A 23,433-nucleotide genomic window follows, 5' to 3' on the forward strand; every position below is an offset into this window, starting at 1 on the left:
GTGGTTTTGAGATATGAACAGCATTTTGTCAGAAGATAGGATGCCCAGTGCCTTGATGCTTAGGGCTGCCCTCCCAAAATAATCAGCTGATTGCTGCTATTTGAACAACAGAATGCACAGCCAGACCAGAATTTCACTGCTGGCTACACCTTGCCCTGAACTCAATGAACAAGGACCAGAATGCATGAATACGAACGCAACTTGTAGGACAATCCTTGGGCAAATAATTTCTAATGTTGGGAGCATGAGGAGAAGCATGGGGATTCTGCTGAAATTGAAATGGTTTGGAAGTTTGGTAAAAATGCCATAACCTACAGTAAACAACCTGAATGTGGCTTCACAGAAAGCTACTAGAGATGATCTTGCATCTTCTGGTTTCAGTGCACTTTTGAGTCAGACTTGACTCCTAAGTTAATGTAGATGTCATGACATTACTTATCCAGAAATGTTTTCTATTCATACAGTAGCAAAGGTATGATAGTACTATTACCACCAATATTTGAAAAATGTTCACAGAATAAACCTAAAATAGTTTATAGTAAATTTTATTTTGTTCTGCGATTCTGAAGTAAGTAGACTATAAATCAAGTTGTTGAATGTTGCATGTATTTTTATTTGAAAGTGCAAAATCAGCATGGTATCAATTGAAGCCGAGACCTAATAAAATAAGAGTGTAAGCTAATGCCCACGGTATTTTTGAATAGCTGCTTAGATTTAGGAAAAGGAGACACCTTTGGACCAAAATTATTATCTCTGGGGTGTAGTTCCTACAATCACTTGATTTAATCCCATGTTTCTTACATTAAATGTCAGCAAATTTTGATGTGACTGAATGCTCTCAGCAAGTTCCAGCTTGCATATTTGTAATATCGTTGCAAGAGCTCTTAATGTATTGTCCCTTCCCTCCCTACCTCCACCTCCATAGCATTATTGATTGTTTACTAATGGTTTTGCAAACAAAAACAATACCACAGAGCTTTGAAAAAATTAGTACTCCACAGATATAAAAAACATTGTGGTATGTTATTTCACAAGTTTTTGAAACAAAAACAGCAAGTCATGACATCTGCAAGTTTTTTTTCTCTGATAATTGTAGCTTATTACCTACTGCTCCGAATTTACAGCCTGCTGCACAGCTATTGATTTGAAATGGCAAAAATATTTTCTGTCTAAAGGCCACTTGTTTGTCTATAAGTGAAAAAGATTACAACTTAAGTCCTCTGTAAGAGCACATTGCCTCCTGCCTGTTTTATTTCAGAACTGGCAATTTCCCATCATTTTTGTGCAAACAATGCGTGTGTGGGAGAGAGAGAGAAAGGGAGAAGGGAGTGTGTATGTGAGAGCGAGAGTGGGAGAAGGGAGTGTGTGAGTGAGGGGGGAGAAGGGAGCGTGTGTGTGAGAGTGAGTGGGGGTGGGAAGGGAGAGCATGTGTGGGGAGAGAGGGGAAGGGAGAGCGCGTGAGAGAGAGGGGGAGGGGAAGGGAGAGCGCGTGAGAGAGAGGGGGAGGGGAAGGGAGAGCGCGTAAGAGAGAGGGGGAGGGGAAGGGAGAGCGCGTGAGAGAGAGGGGGAGGGGAAGGGAGAGCGCGTGAGAGAGAGGGGGAGGGGAAGGGAGAGCGCGTGAGAGAGAGGGGGAGGGGAAGGGAGAGCGCGTGAGAGAGAGGGGAGGGGAAGGGAGAGCGCGTGAGAGAGAGGGGGGAAGGGAGAGCGCGTGAGAGAGAGGGGGGAAGGGAGAGCGCGTGAGAGAGAGGGGGGAAGGGAGAGCGCGTGAGAGAGAGGGGGGAAGGGAGTGCGCGTGAGAGAGAGGGGGAAGGGAGAGCGCGTGAGAGAGAGGGGGGAAGGGAGAGCGCGTGAGAGAGAGGGGGGAAGGGAGAGCGCGTGAGAGAGAGGGGGGAAGGGAGAGCGCGTGAGAGAGAGGGGGGAAGGGAGAGCGCGTGAGAGAGAGGGGGGAAGGGAGAGCGCGTGAGAGAGAGGGGGGAAGGGAGAGCGCGTGAGAGAGAGGGGGGAAGGGCCAGCGCGTGAGAGGGAGGGGGGAAGGGCCAGCGCGTGAGAGGTTGTGTGAGAGGGAGGGGGGAAGGGAGAGGGAGAACGCGTTTGTGTGCGAGGGAGGGGGAGGGGAAGGGAGAGTGCGTGTGTGAGAGTGAGAATGGAAGGGAGGGTGTGAGAGAGGGGAAGAGAGAGTGCGTGCGTGTGAGAGTGAGCGGGGAAGGGAGAGTGCGTGCGTGTGTGTGACAGTGAGCGGGGAAGGGAGAGTGCGTGCGTGAGAGAGTGAGCGGGGAAGGGGAATGGAGTGTGTGTTTGTGTGAGAGTGACCGGGGAAGGGGAATGGAGTGTGTGTTTGTGTGAGAGTGACCGGGGAAGGGGAATGGAGTGTGTGTTTGTGTGAGAGTGACCGGGGAAGGGGAATGGAGTGTGTGTTTGTGTGAGAGTGACCGGGGAAGGGAGTGTGTGTTTGTGTGAGAGTGACCGGGGAAGGGAGTGTGTGTTTGTGTGAGAGTGACCGGGGAAGGGAGTGTGTGTTTGTGTGAGAGTGACCGGGGAAGGGAGTGTGTGTTTGTGTGAGAGTGACCGGGGAAGGGAGTGTGTGTTTGTGTGAGAGTGACCGGGGAAGGGAGTGTGTGTTTGTGTGAGAGTGACCGGGGAAGGGAGTGTGTGTTTGTGTGAGAGTGACCGGGGAAGGGAGTGTGTGTTTGTGTGAGAGTGACCGGGGAAGGGAGAGTGTGTGTTTGTGTGAGAGAGAGGGGGGAAGGGAGAGTGTGTGTTTGTGTGAGAGAGAGGGGGGAAGGGAGAGTGTGTGTTTGTGTGAGAGAGGGGGGAAGGGAGAGTGTGTGTTTGTGTGAGAGAGAGGGGGGAAGGGAGAGTGTGTGTTTGTGTGAGAGAGAGGGGGGAAGGGAGAGTGTGTGTTTGTGTGAGAGAGAGGGGGGAAGGGAGAGTGTGTGTTTGTGTGAGAGAGAGGGGGGAAGGGAGAGTGTGTGTTTGTGTGAGAGAGAGGGGGGAAGGGAGAGTGTGTGTTTGTGTGAGAGAGAGGGGGGAAGGGAGAGTGTGTGTTTGTGTGAGAGAGAGGGGGGAAGGGAGAGTGTGTGTTTGTGTGAGAGAGAGGGGGGAAGGGAGAGTGTGTGTTTGTGTGAGAGAGAGGGGGGAAGGGAGAGTGTGTGTTTGTGTGAGAGAGAGGGGGGAAGGGAGAGTGTGTGTTTGTGTGAGAGAGAGGGGGGAAGGGAGAGTGTGTGTTTGTGTGAGAGAGAGGGGGGAAGGGAGAGTGTGTGTTTGTGTGAGAGAGAGGGGGGAAGGGAGAGTGTGTGTTTGTGTGAGAGAGAGGGGGGAAGGGAGAGTGTGTGTTTGTGTGAGAGAGAGGGGGGAAGGGAGAGTGTGTGTTTGTGTGAGAGAGAGGGGGGAAGGGAGAGTGTGTGTTTGTGTGAGAGAGAGGGGGGAAGGGAGAGTGTGTGTTTGTGTGAGAGAGAGGGGGGAAGGGAGAGTGTGTGTTTGTGTGAGAGAGAGGGGGGAAGGGAGAGTGTGTGTTTGTGTGAGAGAGAGGGGGGAAGGGAGAGTGTGTGTTTGTGTGAGAGAGAGGGGGGAAGGGAGAGTGTGTGTGTGTGTGAGAGAGAGGGAGGGGAAGGGAGAGTGTGTGTGTGTGTGAGAGAGGGAGGGGAAGGGAGAGTGTGTGTGAGAGAGAGGGAGGGGAAGGGAGAGTGTGTGTGAGAGAGAGGGAGGGGAAGGGAGAGTGTGTGTGTGAGAGAGAGGGAGGGGAAGGGAGAGTGTGTGTGTGAGAGAGAGGGAGGGGAAGGGAGAGTGTGTGTGTGAGAGAGAGGGAGGGGAAGGGAGAGTGTGTGTGTGAGAGAGAGGGAGGGGAAGGGAGAGTGTGTGTGTGAGAGAGAGGGGGGAAGGGAGAGTGTGTGTGTGAGAGAGAGGGAGGGGAAGGGAGAGTGTGTGTGTGAGAGAGGGGGAGGGGAAGGGAGAGTGTGTGTGTGTGAGAGAGGGGGAGGGGAAGGGAGAGTGTGTGTGTGTGAGAGAGAGGGAGGGGAAGGGAGAGTGTGTGTGTGTGAGAGGGAGGGGAAGGGAGAGTGTGTGTGTGAGAGAGAGGGAGGGGAAGGGAGAGTGTGTGTGTGAGAGAGAGGGAGGGGAAGGGAGAGTGTGTGTGTGAGAGGGAGGGGAAGGGAGAGTGTGTGAGAGAGAGGGAGGGGAAGGGAGAGTGTGTGTGTGAGAGAGAGGGAGGGGAAGGGAGAGTGTGTGTGTGTGAGAGAGGGAGGGGAAGGGAGAGTGTGTGTGTGAGAGAGAGGGAGGGGAAGGGAGAGTGTGTGTGTGTGAGAGAGAGGGAGGGGAAGGGAGAGTGTGTGTGTGTCTGAGAGAGAGGGAGGGGAAGGGAGAGTGTGTGTGTGTGTGAGAGAGAGGGAGGGGAAGGGAGAGTGTGTGTGTGTGTGAGAGAGAGGGAGGGGAAGGGAGAGTTTCTGTGTGTGTGTGTGAGAGAGAGGGAGGGGAAGGTAGAGTGTGTGTGTGTGTGTGTGTGTGTGTGTGTGTGAGAGAGAGGGAGGGGAAGGGAGAGTGTGTGTGTGTGTGTGTGAGAGAGAGGGAGGGGAAGGGAGAGTGTGTGTGTGTGTGTGTGTGTGTGAGAGAGAGGGAGGGGAAGGGAGAGTGTGTGTGTGTGTGTGTGAGAGAGAGGGAGGGGAAGAGAGAGTGTGTGTGTGAGAGAGAGGGAGGGGAAGGGAGAGTGTGTGTGTGTGAGAGAGAGGGAGGGGAAGGGAGAGTGTGTGTGTGTGAGAGAGAGGGAGGGGAAGGGAGAGTGTGTGTGTGTGAGAGAGAGGGAGGGGAAGGGAGAGTGTGTGTGTGTGAGAGAGAGGGAGGGGAAGGGAGAGTGTGTGTGTGTGTGAGAGAGAGGGAGGGGAAGGGAGAGTGTGTGTGTGTGAGAGAGAGGGAGGGGAAGGGAGAGTGTGTGTGTGTGTGTGAGAGAGAGGGAGGGGAAGGGAGAGTGTGTGTGTGTGTGAGAGGGAGGGGAAGGGAGAGTGTGTGTGTGTGTGAGAGAGTGGGAATGGAGAGAAGACCCGCAGGAGTGGGTTTTGGTGGATGTAGGGGGAGTGGGCATGTGTGAGACTGAGTAGGTGAGAGAGTGAAGAGCAGGGAAAGTATATGTGGCTGGCTCACTCCCAGTCTCGCTTCCCATTTACCCTTTCATCAACACAATGGGTGAAGGTGAGTGAGGGAGCATCCTGAGACTGGCAGTGAGTCAGACACACACACTCTCCCTCTCGCACTCTTATGGTCATCTTTATTTTAGTAATGAGTAATAAATAATCAACTTATTCCTTTGAAACTGTTCTTTTGCTCAGCTAGTTGGTTCTTTTCATACCTCATCTTTTTAAAAAAAATTCATGTTTGATGTTGTCCCAAGCCTTATCTTTCCAAAATTTGCTCACCGGTCCTTTGAGTCAGAAAGAAATTGAAACGTGACCCTCACATGCAAAGGTTGGACATGCCTGATCTATAGCATAACACTTCCAATAATTCAGGATTTGATTGCAAGGTAATATTATATAATCCGGAGAGGCCTTAATAATTAGTCTGAGAACTAGTAATGTCAGTGGTAATACAGAGTGGTTGTAGAACAAAAGGCCATCCGGCCTATCATGTCTGTACTGGCTCTCTGAAGGAGCAATTCACCGAGTGCATTTCCCCACCCTTTCCCCATCACCCTACACATTCTTCCTTTTCAGATAATCCAACTTGCTCTTGAACACCTCCATTGAACTTGCCTCCACTACTTTCTCAGGCAGTGCATTCCAGATCAGTACAACTCGCTCCGTGAAAAAGTTTTTTTCTTGATGTTGCCATTGTTTCTTTTGCCAGTTATATGAAATCTGTGCCGTCTAGTTCTTGATCTTTGCACCAATGGGAACAATTTCTCCCTATCTACTCTGTCCAGACCTGTCATGATTTTGAATACCTATCTCAAATCTCCTCTCAACCTCTTCCAAGAAAACCAGTGCAACTCCTCCCATCTATCCCTAACTGATGTTCTTCATCCCTCGAAATATTCTTGTGAATCTTTTCTGCACTCCCTTTAATGCCGTCCCATCTTTCCTAAAAGGGTACAGCCTCCCTTCTCTGAAAATTGAAGCACGTTTTTGGGAGAATATGGAGGGAACTTTCCCCCACATTTAACCAATGCTGCTTTATTTTGTTGAATAGAATGCAGGAGAAAAACTTGGAGTTATTCTGATTTTTCTTGTGCATCCAATACATTTCAAAAATTCCCATTATAAACTCTACTAATGTTCCAAGCCAGGACTTCACCAAACATTTCCTATGATGGAAACACAAGTTTTATAGCTATGATTAAAGTGTATAATTGCCTACTTTTCCCTTTGGTACATTGGTTAGTTTAATTGATTTGTGCTTAACTCGAATGTCAGCTATGAAGAGAGAGCTCGATACCTGGAAACAATTGTACAACACCACCAGGAGCCAACCACTTTTGAAGATTTTGCTGCCCAGGTCTTCTGTCCAGCCCCTTGTCACAACTTACCATCCGATTCAGGTAACAGCAAATATTTTATCTTGAGTTGACTTTGTAATAATTTAATTTCCAAATTAGTTCCATATTAGTCACAGTTCTATATTTTTGATTTGCAACATTTTTGTTACCATAATTGCAAACATTTGTCACTTCTTAAAGGCCACCTTATCTGCTATACTTTTTTTCCTATCTTTATTTACAATGTTGACTATCTAGAATGCCTGGATGAACTAATTGATATCTACAATTCATCTTGAGTCTTGTAGAAAAATTATGGAGTGAATATAAATCTGTGTATCTACAGCTGGTTTCAGAGTTCACCAAAACATGCAAGGGAAATTGCCCTTTTCTGTGGAATGCTAATTTAATCCTTATTTAACTATTTAATCTATTGTTTCTCATTCAGGAAATGGGCTTTTTTAGTTTTGCATTTTATTTTAAATTGGGTGCAGATGATTTGTCTCCACCTTTTTTTAAAAAAAGCCTAGACTTAGGGTTTAGTTGACAGCATTTCCTAAAAGTGCAACAAGCTTTTTTTTTTAAAAAAAAGCTTTGACCAAAAATGGAACAAGAAGGAATTAAAATGTTGCATCACTGTTGGTATTCGTAGGTTTATTTTGGGCATTTGGTGTTGATATCAACCATTTTTGAAATTTATAGAAATGGCAAACACAGCCTTCCTATCCTGTACATATCTACCATATATCAAAGTGATTATGTTATTGTTTTATTTTCCCCTTTTAGATCATTAAAATGTCAGTTCTATAAATCAAAAGGTAAGATTCAGTGAGAGAACTTGTATTCAGGTTACTTCCTATCAGAGCACTAAACACTTAACAGTTTAAAGCAAACTTTTCTGATGCTCTGTTCACACTAAAAGGGATTTCCTCAAGTTCTTTATTTTGAAGTATTTTCTTGGTCTAAAGAGTTTACTAACCAGACCTGCACATCATACTAATCTTTCAACACTGAAATATGTTAACAATCCAGGCTAATTTGGACAAATAACATCGCTGTACTCTTTGTTTCCCTCTTGCATGAACCAGAAGCAATTGCATTGATGCATGTGTATATCTCTATGTATAATAGTACTCCATAGTACTATTTAGAACTAATGTCAGCAGTAAGTGTGCTATATTATACAGAAAGTAAGTTTTTAGATGGGATAAAATCATTAGTGAGATTTGTAACTAGAACAAAGCATTTCATTATCTATATTTTTTTTTACAAATCCCACCGTAAAGAATTGTTTGCTTCCCTTTTGTACATCTTTCAAAATTATTTTAAAGTTATGAGTGCTGATGACTTTAATGAGAAGTCACTTGGAGGAGAGTTACTGAACCTGATGATGTACAAGAAATGTTAATTAATAAAATTAAAATTACCTGATGGCTTAAGCCCTCCAAGCAAATAACCACACATCTATTAATTTAGCTCCCAGACAATGTAATTCCCCCAAGCAGACTTCCTAATGATTTCAATAGCACTGTTTCAATAAATATTCAAAAACAGATCAACAACAATAAAAGTTAATCATAGCTTTTTATAAAATAAAGAATTCACCTGATAAGAGTCTTTGGAGAAGTTAAAGAATAAGCTGCTATTATTGGGCACAGTCTTAAAATTTAAGGAAATACATTACCTCCATCTATTTTTAAACTAGTAAACCTTTTAAAATAAAAGCAACTGAGCTGTATTTCCAAATATTTCAAAAACCGCTTTGTGATATCCAGATGATGGACAACTCAGAAGATAAGCCATATCGGAAAAGCTGTTCCCATTAGATGGTGATAGAAGAACAAAAACAAATTTAGAGTTTGGCAAGAGATGTATGGGGAATGCAAGGAGGAATTTTTTATGCAGTGATTGGTAATGACCTGGAACTCGCTGCTCTGCAGGGTTGGTGGAAGCGGAAACAATAGATGATTTCAAGGAAATTGCTGGACACTCGAGAGAAATAAATTTTCAAGGCTGAGGGGATAAGTAGAGGAATGGGACTGATTTGATTGCTCTATAGAGAGGTGGCATGTACTCTGGGCCAAATGGCCTCCTGTACTATTATGACTCTGAACCACGATCACTGAAAATTATTAAAGTGCACAAGTCGGAATATGTCATACCATTTTGCCAAACACAAGTATAGTAACCATATCTGAGAATTTTACATTCTTGCTCTCAAAAAGGAAGAGGCAGATATAAAATTTGTCATTCTAACATACTGGTTTAAAAAATGTATTTTAGGTTTGAGCTAGCTTAATGAACATTGCCTAATTGGTTCACTAAATTAATGTCATTAATAACATCATGAGAACTATGCTCATTTCTATCTTAAGATGAAAAAATACTTTCACCAAATTAATTTTAGTTTCTAGCACTTGTGCTATCTTTTTGAATGAATTCCAAAAGTATCTTAAAACTATCCCTGAATATCTAAAATACAGTGGCCCTTTTGTAACTAGATACTGTCTCATTACCGTACACTAAATGTATTGTTTACATATTTCATGAAAACTTTCACCAGGAAGTTATCACAAGCTCAAATATGCACAATTTCCCACAGCTCAAATGGAAATAATCAATATGATTGAGGGCATTTATGAAGATTTTTGCTAAGTAGCAGTATAACTAAAACATGAAATAGTAAATGTTCAAGACATCACTTAACTTGTGGTCTCATTTTATAACCTGATGTAGTCTCCTTTGTATTGGTACAAAATGTCACCAATGATTTTATAAATTTATTTCTTTTCCCTTATGCTTAGAATTATATTTTACAAAGTTTAGTTTATTTACAGAATAAAATACAATTGGTCTTTACAATGTTACCACATGATCACATTGGTGTTGGTGAGAGGGTGACAAGATTGAGGTGAAAATCATGCCAGCTCTTACTCTCCCACAAGTTGGTTTCTTTGGGAGAAAAATTGCAACAAATACGTGTTGTACTGAATTTAATGTGCACCCAGAAGCTAAGTACATATCAGTATTTCCTATTGATATATATTTGTAAATTTTTCAGTTGTTCTGGGACATTTTAATGAAAACTTCAAACATGAAGCCTAACTCAACTGCAGCTTGTTCTTTTCTGGATTATTTTTGTGTTTAGTGTTTTTTAACTTGTTTTGCTTTAAAAAAAAAGAAATGCGGGTATAAACCCAGCAGCAGAACTGCTTAAAAGGGTTGTCTTATCTTGTAGGACGGGGAAATGAGCAATCATGATGAATTAAGACAGACTAAGTGGTGATCATTACCAGTGGAAAGATCTGAAATGTCAAGCAAAGAGAGAATCATCTACAGTTGTTCTTTAAAATATGAATTAATTAAACTTAGTCGATTTCGCTCCCCTCCTATCCTCCACTCTAGGTACTGCTCCTGCTCCTGAATATTTTATAATTTGAGTAACTTCAGAAGTAACTCCTGAAAAAAATAGCCTCAGTGCCTGACATTCTTTTTTCTTCACTTTATCTTCTTTTCCTCCTGTCTTGAAGGCAATGACTAGTTTTGGACTACAAGGGACACTGGCAACCACCAGTGACTTAACCAAGTAGCCGTTCATAATGTCTGAGCTTAGACTGAGAGTGGCTAGAATCTATTTAACTGCGAGAGTCATCATTGCAAAGACCAATCTATTCTTACCTAACAGCCGTACATTCATCTTTCCAGCAGTTGTCAACATATAAAAATCAAGAATGGATGTCTTTTCAACATTTGTTTTCTTTCAGGATCCTGCTGTCAGTTTTAGTGCCCCTGACCCTGCTCTGAGATTAGCTGATTCAGAAAACACCAGAGGTTTTACTGCTCAAGTATAGCTTGGTATTTCATCAGAGTTTACCTTCAGCTGTTGGCCTATTGGTGAACATTTTCTAACAATTTCAGTAGGTGGAAGTAGCTAATATGTATTACATTTGTAATTTGTTGATTAGTGCCCTAACATCCTTAATATAACAAAGTCTGGTGCAGGATTTCCAAAATTATGTGTACTATAATACACAGGGTGTGCTATAAGCTAGTCCATTCAACTTTGTTTTTGGTTGTTTGATTTGACTGCTTGTAAGTGAAATGCATCAAGGAATTGAGATTTTTCTTCATGAGCTCCCTTTTAATCTATCTTGCTCTCGCTTCAAATCATTCTTTCTTCTCTTGTTCCATTCAATCTTTTGTAACTCTCAGGCTTCATGCTGAATCAAATCTGATCTGATTTATATTTCAGTCACTTATGACAATTTTTATTCCAATGTGTTATATGCTATTTCTATGTTGCAAAGAAGAGAAATTGCTACATTTTTGTGTTCGTTTTTGTCAAGTCTTTATTCCAACATTTGTTTTCTTCATACATTTTTCATTTTTCGTCAATACATTGTGGTTTTTCTTATTTTTTTCAGTGAAGACATTTCTTTTCCATTAACTTTACAAAAATTACAATAATGTTGTTACATGTTAATACAACTTCAGGTAAAGGAATGTTTGAGTTTGGTTGGAAAACCATGACAAGTGAAGAACTGAACAACTGGAATTATAGAGTGTCAGGGTGACGTGATGCAACTCATGTCAAATTTTTTATCAAATCAGGAAATCGTTGCAGGCCAAGTAGGTACATATTCTGGGCAATTCAGATCGCCCATATCTAAAAGGAATAATAATGAGAATCTTTCAAAAGGTAAGGTAAATACCTGGAGCTAATAGGAGACAGCTTTCAGAAACAAGGCTGTACTTCACCCACTTTTTAGTAATAAAGTTGAGATGCTGGAAAATACTTGCATACCAATAATCATTATGATTGAAGGTTTGACCCTGTAATGAAATGTTGTAAAGTGTATTAAATATAATGTATTGGGGTTTCCAGAGGCCACATTTCAAGCTGACAAAGATGGTAGATAAGTTAAGAATTTTTTCAGCTATTACTGGAGCAGGAAAGTAGGATAAAACTTTAATCAATAGTTTACTGAGTTGAAAACAATTTAAGGAAATTAAGAAGACAATGTCGGAAAACAATAAGAAAGGTTGTGTTAATTGGATGAATGAGGAAAACTGGAGGAGCAAATTCAGTGGATGGAAGGAACAAATCCAAATGGATAGAGCAACTTTAAAACAATGTCCCTTCACATAGCAAGTACGTTGTAATTGGAAAGGCTATTTTGTGTGCAAAATCTGAATGTGTAATGTGTTCCTAATTTTGTATGAATTTCAAATGTTCTATGTGTAGGAGTAGAAAAGAAATTGACCTAAAGGTAGCAAGTAACAAGAAAACGTAGTTGTATTGGAGTATGGGAAAATGCAGAGTGAGTGCTAAGAGGAATGGTGTGAAAGCTGAACTGTTTCAAATTTTCACTAATGATTCAGAAATCTAATGTAAATTGGTCTAACTTGAGAAGCCCTAGGAGGGCCACTTAAATATGACGAGATAACCTGAGGTAAGTCTGACAAAATGTTTCTGATGGGACAAAAGAGGTGTGAAATTTAGTGGGCTGAATTTAAGCCCCAGAGGAATTCTATGCACTTCAGACAATTAAGTGTCTGTCCACTGGGGCTTCCATTCCTTTTAAGAGTGGAGACCCTGCCTCCAAGTACTGCGGGCCAACTGGGGCGGTGGTCAATACCGGTACTGCAGCTGGCTAAAAGCACCAACAATGGAGTAGGCCCAGGAATGGAAATAAATATTTAGGGCTCGCCAGGACCAATCAAGCAGCACCCAGTGAGGGGAGTAAGGGGGATCTATCAAATGGCGTGACCCTTGACCAGGATGCTGTGCATGGTCACAGAGTACCTGATCAGGAGAGAGCCTCACCCCCATCACCTCCCAAACCCACAAGAAGGCCGCCAGCTTTTACTGGGTACCTGATGGCCTCCCCCGGTGGCATTGGACCCACCACAGGCACCAACCCTATCACCCCCAAAATCACTGGTAGAATACCAGCAGCAGGACATGGCCCTTAATTGGCCTTTGGACTGCAAGGTTGTCCCCCATTTTCCCCCATCCCCGAGTGAATTGCATAGGATCAGAAAGGCAATGAGTACTTCACCCCGGGCTTTCCCCTCCAATTCTGCAGGTCCCCTCCAATTCTGCAGGTCCCCTCCAATTCTGCAGGTCCCCTCCATCTCCCAGCTCACTCCCGAAGGCAGAATTAAATTCCACTCATTCTGTGCGAATGTGAAGTACTACTTATCGGAAGGAAAACTGGGTGATATAAGTATTCCATGAATCGTGTTGCAATAGCTATGATTGCAGTAAAAAGACATCCAGAGGCTCAACATGATCAGTTACTGGAGTGATAACCATCAAGACAAATAGAATGATGAACTACATTTATTGTAATTTATTGCACAGCAATTGTGCAAGATGAGTGGATAACATTGGAGGTAACATTAGTTATAGAAGACCCAATTTCGACCATGCAGGATCAATACATATCTCGAATCAGCAAGCTTAGACTACACCGACCAATAAAAAAGATTCAAAAGCAAAATAGAGGCAAAATTGCCTCTACAAATCTTGCAGGGAGAAAGCAAATGGGATAATCAAAATTACATAGATAAACATCTTGAAGTGTGATCAGAGGGTCAGGAAGACTGAGACAAAAAAAAACTGTACTGCAAGTGCCAAAAAAAAGTCAATAAATTCACAAAGTGAGAATAATTTTTTAAAAAATGGCTTCAAAACAGGGGATGAGCATAACAGGAAATATTGAGTGATTACTTTCTCCAAGGGAAAACATTAGCAACACATCCTCCACATAAATAAATCATACAAAATTGGTAACCTCAATACAATGATAGAGAAGTTCTAGACAAACTAAAAAACAAATCATGGTAAATGGTAGTTATCCCAATATGCCAAGATAAATTGGAGAGGAAATTTATAAAGTACTGGTTATCATTGAGGGAATCACTGAATGCTAGGGAGATGTCTAGATTGGAAGTAGGCTAGTACAGCAATATTCAGAAATCAGACACCAGCAATCACAATGTGCTAAGAATCACGCTGACAACTAATTTAAGATTGTTAGTTGGGCTCGCAGGATGGTGCATTTGCATGTAGTGGAAGCTACATATATTAATAGACAGGGCCCTGTTCTTTGCAGACAGAAAGAACATGTACACACATTGTGCCTGTTTCAGCTAAGGAAAATAAGTGACAGCTGGTTCATTCCCCAGGGCAGTGTTCTGACCAATCCATAAAACTGCCTGGTTTAAATTTCAAACAATGCTTGGTAGTTAACTGTCAATCACCATCAGCTGGTGCATTTTCAATGGCAATGTCCGTATCAATTGGAGTTAACCAATCAGCACTCAGTATAAATATGTTGTTTCCCCTGACATCAGCATTTTCTTGTGAATTGTCCTGATGAGTGCAAGACAAAATGCTTCAACAAAAATTGTCTCTCTTTTTCAGCAATACTCAATTACAGGAATATTCCAAAATCAGACACCGGCAATTACAGAAGTTATCTCTCTTCACTGCTGCGTAAATTAATTGAATTCATTATCTGTTGAAGGTGGTTCATAACTTCCTAAATAGCAGTGAAAATGGATTTGGAAGGGATAATCCAGCCTGACTAATTTAACTATTTTGAGGAAGTAACATTCCAACTTAACTGTGATAAGTGCCACAATATAATCCACCTAGACTTCCAAAAGTCACTTGACAAAGGGTTATTTGTTAAACTCAGCCATGAGGGAATTCAGACTTAATCTCAGTCAAGGTTACAAAATGGGCTGATGGGTAAAAAAACAACAGGTATTTGTTGGAAAAATTATTTACTGCTCTTTGTCGTGAATAGGATTTCCTAAGACTTAGGCTGGGATTTTCCGCTTCCTTTTGCAACGGGCATCATGGTGGGTGGGAGCGAAAAATCTCATGAGATCACAAAAATTGGTTCTAAGTCCTCGTAAAACCAGTTTGCGATCGTCCGCTCCTGCTGTCAATGGTGAGTTGCATTTCCCGCTGCTGAACATTGAGAATGTCATTTCCATATATTTGCATGTAATTATAATCCCTGCTCGCCAGAATCACCCCCAGGCTGGATCATGAGGTCACCCGCACGCTGATGTGTTTCACAACGATACATAAACAACGTGCACCTGGCGACCTGCACTTTGCTCCTCAGTTTGAGGACTATTCACCTACCTTGTTTTGGGCAGCGCGCACGGTATTCAGTGCCAGGCTTCACTGGCAGCACCATCTCGGTTTCAGGGGGGCTAACACAGAAGTGTCAACCTACCAGACCAGCGGTAAGGCAGGGGTGTCTTCAATGGCTGCAGGGCGAGGGCTTGCTTGGGGAAGGGGAGGAAGTGGTTTCTGGCAAATTCAAAGCCTGCAGGGTGAGGGGTTGCTTCGCAAAGGAAGGGCAAGGGGTATGGAATCCTAGGGAGTGTCTGGGGTTACATGTTTAACAGTGCAAGTGTCCTCACGATGTTGAGGGCTGAGGTGGACATGAGCCATAGGCACCTCCACCTCTGAGATGTCCATGGGCTAACTAATGGGTATGCTCCAAAAGATCAGTGGGATCAAGGGGTACAGGGGGAGGATTAAGATGCCTACAAGGGAGGGTAATCTTAACGTTCGCTTCCTTGGTGATGAAATAGGAGGGTTGGTTTTCATCCTTGCACAGGGAAGGTCCAAGCTGATCTGGAAGTGAGAATTCACCACCACTACCATCTTCGTACCTACCTCAATTGTGTAGATATAAAGTATAAAGAGAACAAACCCTGCTGCTGGGGGCTCTACAGGCACAAGGGTGCCAGCTGACTGCACTGGTGATGGGGGGGTGGTTTGTGATTAAAAGGCCACCCAACTGAACTGTGCATACCCACATGAACAAACAGGCACAGCTGGGGAATGTTAGTGGTCTCAATGACACCTCTCAATCACTTTGGTGATTCCCTGCAATGGTGTGCATTCATGTGACACTAATTGCGCAAAGTGGCAGTAATTGATCTCCTGGGTTTAACCCTCACACAGTGTGGCGTTTCCCCAGAGCAATGATGAAGTTAAGTGCAACTGGGCACCTAGATAAGCATTTCAATCATGTTGTGGTAGTGGTGTTGGACGGTTCCCAGAAGGCAAAACTTGGGCCGCCCTCAACATATTGCATAGACTGTTTAAAAATTGACACATATATTCCGAACTCGATAGCATTATAGTGCTGTGTATGAGGATGCCAGCGCCTTGGCTGAAAGCAGCACATTCAGGCACCTGGCCAAAGCAATCTCATAGCAGTTGCTCATGATTAGGGGGAAGGAGAACACCTTGGTACACTCGCCACATTGTAGATAGTTTCTGTGGCAAGCAGTTGGTGATACGGAAACCAGGGCCATGAACCCACAATCGTTCATAAGCCATTTATTAGTATTGCAGACGAGTCCTGACTGTTGTCTGTTTCTCATTGACACTGCAGAGAGGAGGCCACCAGAAAGATGGCATCTGGATTCATTGCTGGCTGCATAATTGCCCCTCTAGATGCAGAAGATGTGAAGAGCAGAAACATTGTGCATAGGCACTTTGCTAGAGCCAGGGTGAACAGAAGTCACCTGTCTTATCTGCAGATGACTGAGAACCAGTGTTACCGATGCCTCCGCATGTCCAGGGATCTGGTAACTCACATTTGCCACATTCTGCACAAATTGGCGCCACATGGATTCTGAGGACATACACTGTCATTGGCTGTGAAAATTAAAGCTGCACTCAACTTCTGTGCCACTCAACTTTGTTACTGGCTCCTTCCAGAGGATCTCTATGGGATCTCTCAGACATCCACTCAAAAATGCATACATGAAGTCACAGATGCCCTTTTTGCCAAGGCCCACAATTGCATCCACCTCAACAGAGACCAATCACACCAGGACGCCAGAGCACTGGCCTTCTCAAAGATTTCCAGGTTTCTACAGGTGCAGGGTGCCATCGACTGCGCTCATGGCTATCAAAGCTCCCTGGCAGCAGGCAGTACAATACATAAACAGGAAAGGCTTCCACTCACTCAATGTACAACTGGTGTGCCACCAAAACAAATCCTGCAGGTTTGCTCCAGATATCCAGGGAGCATCCCTGACTCATATATCTTGAGTAGATCGCAGATCTTGGAGGGACCACACAGGATCCAGGGCTGGCTCCTCAGAGACAAAGGATACCCACAAAGGATGTAGTTGATGACGCCCATGTGGCGACCTCAGACTCATGCAGTGAGAAGGTACAATGAGGCTCATGCCGTTACCCAAACATTGGTCCAGCACGCCAGAGGGATGCTGAAGATGTGATTCCGATGCCTGGACAGATCTGGCAGAACACTCCTGTACACTCCCCAGAGGGTGTCAGGGATCATCCTGGCTTGCTGTGCACTACACAACCTGGCACTGCAAGGATGGGGTGGTGACTTGCCCAATGGGAAGCACCTCGAAGGGGATGGTAGAGATGTTCGAGGAAGCCAGTGCTGCAAAAGAAGAGGCCATAGCACAGGCTAGACAAGGCAGGCGTGCACAGGAGGGCTTCATCGCCACACAATTCAAGCAGGTGGATGAAGAGATGGTGTGAATATCCTCTTAGACAAGTGACCTACATGAGGGGCCGACATGAACAGGAAATTTGTGACTCCTATCTTTTCAACTATGCAATTCAAAATGAGAATCAGTAGATCTACATCAGGCTCCCCTTGGCATGATCCTTTGAAGGTTGATGAAACATTGGGAGTGTGCTTCCTCACTGAGGTGAAGTACTGTCTGAAGGAGGGTGCGTTGCCATCAAAGGTCCAAAGGTGCTGATTCTTCAAGCATCTCTGCAACATCCCAGTCATGACGGTAGCCTGCATGATGCAGGAGCTGATCCATTATTGTGAGTGGACTTGTAGGTGCTAGCCTTCAATCAGACTACGCTCCGAGGCGATCCATGTCCAGCAACGTGACTATGCATTCTGAGTGACATCGATGGTGCAACAGATGTGTAAGACTTGGGCCAAGGCAGCCAAAGAGGTTTGGCAGGTCTCAACCCATGTACAAATGAGTCAGTCCTTCCTGTCACCTTCTTCTCAATCCCATTGAAATCCAGCACTCTCACTCAGGGATGGTGGCCTGCATCTTTTCTTACCTTATTATGGATGTGGACCACCTGAGGATAACAATATTCAAAAGCTGGCATAGCTGAAATTAACATGCCTCCTCTTTAACCGGACATTGTGCCCTCATGGGCAGCGCTGGCCCAGGCAAATTGAAAAATCTCTGACACCATGAAGCCCTCAGAGTCATGCGTAGTTTCCAATGTAACGCACGCTTAAGCTTCAGTACGTTATTGCTCATACCCTATTTCTCCCATCAATATTATCTGAAGGTACAGCTGGTAGTTCCCGCTCATGCTCAATGGATCCATGGTCCACTGCATGTGACCATTTGGGATTGGCATTTGTGACTGTGGCCAGTGGTCAGATAAGGGGATGCACAGAGCTGCAACCACACATTGAAACGCGAGCCTCATGGCCACAGCACACACAACTACATGGTTCAAGATGCTCAAGCCTGTAGGTTCGAAAGCCAGGAGACTAGTTTGGCTGAAAGGGCTAGAGTCCCGTGGGCTTAAGGTGGCAAAGTGTTCACACTTATTGCTCAGCTTATTAGATTTACAGTCAGAAAGTCACAAGTGCAGCTGCCAGACAGGAATGCATTGTTCCTTAAGAGTACGGGCTCATAGCATGGAAGCCCTGGCAGATGACAAGAGTGCATGGAGTTCTAGGACATATCACCATTCTCCATGCGTTAATACTTCTGACCACCTACACTACACCTTCACCTTTCAATCCTGCATATGACATGGGAGAATACCTCTGCCTCTCTGTCACACAGCCAAGAGTCAAAATGAGACAACCCTGCAAAGCATGTGAACAACGTGCCTTCCACAAGCAGCGATAACATTACAGATGAGGTTATCTGGTGCTGAAACTGATATGAAAATGGCCAGACACAGTTATGAAATATAAGCAGACTACACATATGACATGCCCATGATAATGACATTTGCAATAAATGGGGGTGAGGGTCTATGGTCTGTTACCTAATTGACTGTAACACAGCTCTTAATAAAAAGGTAAACATGAGGAGACCTGGAATGGGGTCATATTCTATTTACAATTGTGCACATTATGTACATGTTGTGAACACCTGTGCCACCATTGTGCTCCTTATATTTCTTTCTTTTCCTAACCCTATCGCTACATCTTGATCTATCCCCAACATGCACCGTGAAGGTGGAGGCAGCCTGCTGACTGCTGTGCCCTGCTGTCTGTGATGATCCTTGCGGGCATCCTCTGGAGGGCCCCGGCCTGCTCTGAGTGTCCTGCTGTCGGGCAGGTGCACACTCCTCAGCCTTTGGAGCTGAAGCCGATGGGGTCACAGGAAGAGGGGAGTTGGATCGGTGGGACACTCCTGAAGTCAACTGGGTGGATGGCCCTGGAGTGTTCAGTTGATTGTCCTTCTCCCTATGGGTGCTCAAGGGACCTTGGCTAACTCCTTGAGGAGAAGGAGCAGCTGGAGTGAAATGGAGCTGCACCACACCCCCTCATGTTGACACTGTTGGGGGGCCAGCTAGGGCTTCAATGATGGAGTTTAGCCCACGCAGCAGTGCAAGACCGATGTCCCGGACCAATGTGTCTATGGCGGCCGCTATCTTGCCAGTGTTGACCTCAGAGCGTTGGTATGATGGTGTGATTTCCTCAGACTGAATGCAGATTGACTCCTCCATCACCCTTGCAATCTGAGTATTGCAGCTGACATCTTTTCTTGATGGAACCAGAGAAATGTTACGGTGCAGAAAGAGGCTATTCAGCCCATCATGTCTGTGCCAGCCAGAAAAAGATTAAAAAGAAACTAGCCATTCATTTTAATCCCACTTTCCACTATCTGGTCCATAGCTTTGCAGGTTACAGTGCCTCAGATGCAGATCCAAGTATTTTTAAATTAATTGAGCGTTTCAGCCTCAACCGCCAATTTAGGCAGTGAGGGCATTGTGGCAGGCCTCCAAGGTGACCAGCAGGTGCCCAATTGAGGCATCACTAAACCTGGGGGCAGCACTCTTCTTAGGTTTTGGGACCATCCCTTCAATGGAGCTGTCCTGAGCTGCAAGTATTGAGAACTGTATGCACTGTAGCCATTTAAATATGGCACCGGGAGTGAGGAAGCAGTGAGGTCATGTCAGGGTGGGCAAACTGGAGGCTGCCCACCAACAATCTGGTGAGTTTCATGTGGATACATAATTTATGAGGAGGGACAGTGCCGATACAGTGCAAAAACCCGTCATTGCGGCTGGCGGGAAAAGTGTCAATTTCCATGCCCGTTACTGTATTTCGTGCAATTCGGGGACAATTCTGCCCTTAGACTCAAACTTGACCAACTTGCATTGGATTTCTATCTGCTGTTTAGTGTATTATTCTCTTCTGTATATTTCCTGAAGTGTACACAGCCTTCCAGTTTTTTCCCCATTCATCCTCTTAGCCAAATGTTGCCCAATGGAAATTGCTCATTAGCCACAGGTGTGGTTACAGCAACACTGGTTTAACCACATACGTTAATTTTCTTAAACACCTTAAAAAAATGCTGAATCTGTACTTAACAAAAATCTGCCGCCATTCAGTAAGAACTTTGTAATCCTTTTTCGCAAAAGTTTGGAATTCCAGCTATGCCACCCAGTAACTCTAAAGAAATCCCAATTGAAACCCTCCAAAGACATTATCTTTCTAGAAGCTCGATTTCAATTCAGTGGGCAAAGTTCTGGCGAAACCTACCACAACGTGCTACGCAACCACCTTTGTGATCTGAGAATCCCATAATGTCGGAACTTGTTGACACAATGGTATCTCAAAACCTGTCATTCATTGCAACTGGTATGGGTAGATTTTTCCTCAGCTGAAGGCTTCCAGTGATGAAACTCTCCTAGACCACCTTGTTAGATATTGCTCCACTGTTGCATCCAGCATTCCCTTTAAAGCATAAGAAATATGCTTCTTTCCAAGTACTTCACTTAGTGAATTGGCAAGGACAGGTTAATTGGTTTGTCCAACTATTACAGTAGCCTATCAGTAATCTGCAATAAGAGTTGTCCGGCCTGCCTTACAAAAGTTACTGCTTCTAGTTCAAGCCCAGTCAATACAATGGGCACATAGCCAAAATAATGAATTACATTGAACAATCACAAAGAGTTCCCTGACCCTCTGCAAGAGAAATATTCATAATATGCACAGTCTCTTCAGCTTTACTGCTTCACAGACCTGCTACCCTATCTGTGCCTCTACTTCAGTTATGATCAGCCCAGCTGCTGAAATTGCACAAGTTACTTGAATGCCAGTGAAATAAAAGCAAGAGCAAATGATTAGTGGGTGGACTATTCAAGCTTCAGAAACTTTGGGACCTTTCCTTTATGCTGATTTCAAGCCGTTGTCTTGTATCACCGTTGATGATTAGTTCTTCATAATCTAGTTTCATTGTTGTCCCTTATTGGTAGATTAGCCGAAACCACAGAGATATGTAGAGCATGCAACATTGCTGAGAGTAGATCTCAAGCAGATATAACGTTGAATTGATTCTTTGCATGTCAATGTGATATTTTGTCAAGCATGCCCTCTAGTTTGATTTTGGTACTGAAAGTAAGCATTGCTAACCATTTAAGAGGTATTTGAAATATGGTTGTGTATCAATTAGCAGGTAACTCTCAATTCGGTTCCAGGAGTACATCATACGTTGTAAACAGCCTTCCAGGTTTCAGAAATTAGGATACCTAGAAATGTCACTTGTGAACACAACACAAATCAGATTCTTTTATCACGCTGACCTGTTAATACAAGTGCAGACAGTTCTTGTACACTTTCCTTGGCTAGCCTCTGATTTACAGGGTTATCACAGAAATAGGTGATTTAAAAAGCACATGGCTTAAATAGAGGAATATAATGCAAAATCAAACAAAGGTCACAGCTGGAGTATTGTAGAATAATTCTGGGCACCGTGTGCACTTCGAGAAACACAAGAAATAGGAGTAGACCATAAGGCCTGTCGTACCTGCTCCATCATTCAATATGATCATGGCTGATCTTGGGCTTCAACTCTATTTTCCCATCCGCTCCCCATGTCTCTTAATTCCCTGAGAGACCAAAAATCTATCCTAGGCTTAAACGTATTTACAGATGGAGTATCCACAGCCCTCCAGGGTAGAGAATTCCGAGGATTCACAACTCTTTCAGTGAAGAAATTTCTCATCATCTCAGTCTAAATGATCGGCCCCTTATCCTGAAACTGTGCCCCTGTGTTTTAGACTCCCCAACCAGTGAAAATAATCAGCATCTACCCTATCAAGCCTCTCCAAAATTTTGCACATTTCAGTGAGATTGCCTCTCATTCTTCTAAACACCAGAGAATAAAAGCCCAATTTACTTGGTCTCTCATCGTAGGACAACCCCTTTATCCCAGGAACCAATCTAGTGAACCTTCACTGTACTGTCTCCAGTGCAAGTGTATTGTTTCTTAAATGTGGAGTCCAAAATTGCACATAGTGCTCCAGATGTGGTTTCACCAAAACACTCTATAATTGTAGCAAGACTTCTTTCTTCTTGTACCCCAATCCCTTTGTAATAAAGACCAATGTGCCATTTGCCTTCCTAATTGCTTGTTGCACCTGCATGCCAACTTGCTGCTTTCATTGTACAAGCACACTCAAGTCTTTTTCAATGTCAACACTTACAAGTTTCACACCTTTTAAAAAAACATGCTGCTTTTCTATTACGACCAAGATACCACCTGCTATCTTGTTGCCCACTCACTAAACCTGCCTTTATCTCTTTTCAGCCTCTTGTTTCCTCCCCACAGCTTATCTCCCTACCTAGCTTGGTATCATCAGCAAACTTTGACACATTAAGTTTTGCATCTTCGTCCAAGTCATTCATAATAGATGGTAAATAGGTGAGGTGCGAGCACTGATCCTTGCTATTCATTGTCTGCCAACTTGAAAAAGCACCATTTATGCCCACGTCTTCTTTCTATGCATTAACCAATCCTCCATCCATGCTAAAATATTATCCCCTAACTCCATGAGACCCTATCTTGCCTCTTCACCTTTTGTGTGGCACCTTACCAAATGCCTTTTGGAAATCCAAGTATGCTACATCTATTGGTTCCCACTTATCTACCCTACTAGTTATATCCTCAAAAAACATTAAATTTGTCAGACAGGATTTCCTTTTAGCGAAGCCATATTGACTTGTTCAAAACATACTATGCTTTTCTAAGTGCATTATTAAGACTTCCTTAACAGATTCCAGCATTTTCCCAACAACTGATGTTAGGCTAACTGGCCTGTAATTCACTGCTTTCTCTCTCCCTCCTTTCTTGAAAAGCAGTAACATTTGCCAACTTCCAATCTAATGGGACCATTCCAGAATTTAAGGAATTTTGGAAAATCATAGCCAGCTCATCCACTATCTCTGCAGCTATCTCTTTTCAAGCCATGTGGTGTAGGCCATCGAGCCCTGGGGATTTGTCGTATTTTCGTCCCTTAAGTTTCTCCAATACTTCTTCTCTGCCAATATTAATTTCTTTAATTTCCTCACCTTTTTTAAGTGACCAGGTTATCATCTATTTCTAGTATGAAACATGTGTCTTCTACTGTGAAGACAGACAAAAAAATGCTTGTTCAATGCTTCTGCTGTTTCCTCATTCTCCATGATAATTTCTGCTGTCCCTGTCTAAGGGGCCAACTCTCTTCCTTTTTATATATTTATAAAAGCTCTTACAAACTTTTTTTATATTTCTGGCTCGTTTACTCCCATTCTCCTTTTTCCCTTTTTATTAACCTTTTGGTAGTCTGCTAGTTTCTAAAACATCCCCAATCCTCAGACTGCTACTGTATTTGCAACATTGTGAGCGTCTTCTTTTAGGAATTTAATAGTATTAGAGTGAGTGAGCCACGGATG

At 43.7% G+C, this 23,433-nt stretch overlaps 1 protein-coding gene across 8 annotated transcripts in view; it reads left to right on the forward strand.

Moving 5' to 3' along the window:
• ralgapa1 (Ral GTPase activating protein catalytic subunit alpha 1) overlaps window positions 1-23,433 on the forward strand; it is a 337,589-nt gene that overhangs the window by 289,127 nt on the left and 25,029 nt on the right. For 5 of the 8 annotated variants that reach the window (XM_041213937.1, XM_041213938.1, XM_041213940.1 and 2 more), the window contains one exon: window positions 6,399-6,523. In XM_041213937.1, the coding sequence (XP_041069871.1) occupies window positions 6,399-6,523 (125 nt within the window). Of the gene's footprint in view, window positions 1-6,398; window positions 6,524-7,246; window positions 7,279-23,433 lie in introns of all 8 variants that reach the window. The other 3 variants (XR_005946224.1, XR_005946225.1, XM_041213939.1) reach the window with 1 other exon arrangement.

This window comes from Carcharodon carcharias, chromosome 20 (assembly GCF_017639515.1).
Source record: "Carcharodon carcharias isolate sCarCar2 chromosome 20, sCarCar2.pri, whole genome shotgun sequence".
In the NCBI taxonomy this organism is placed as follows: Eukaryota; Metazoa; Chordata; class Chondrichthyes; order Lamniformes; family Lamnidae; genus Carcharodon; species Carcharodon carcharias.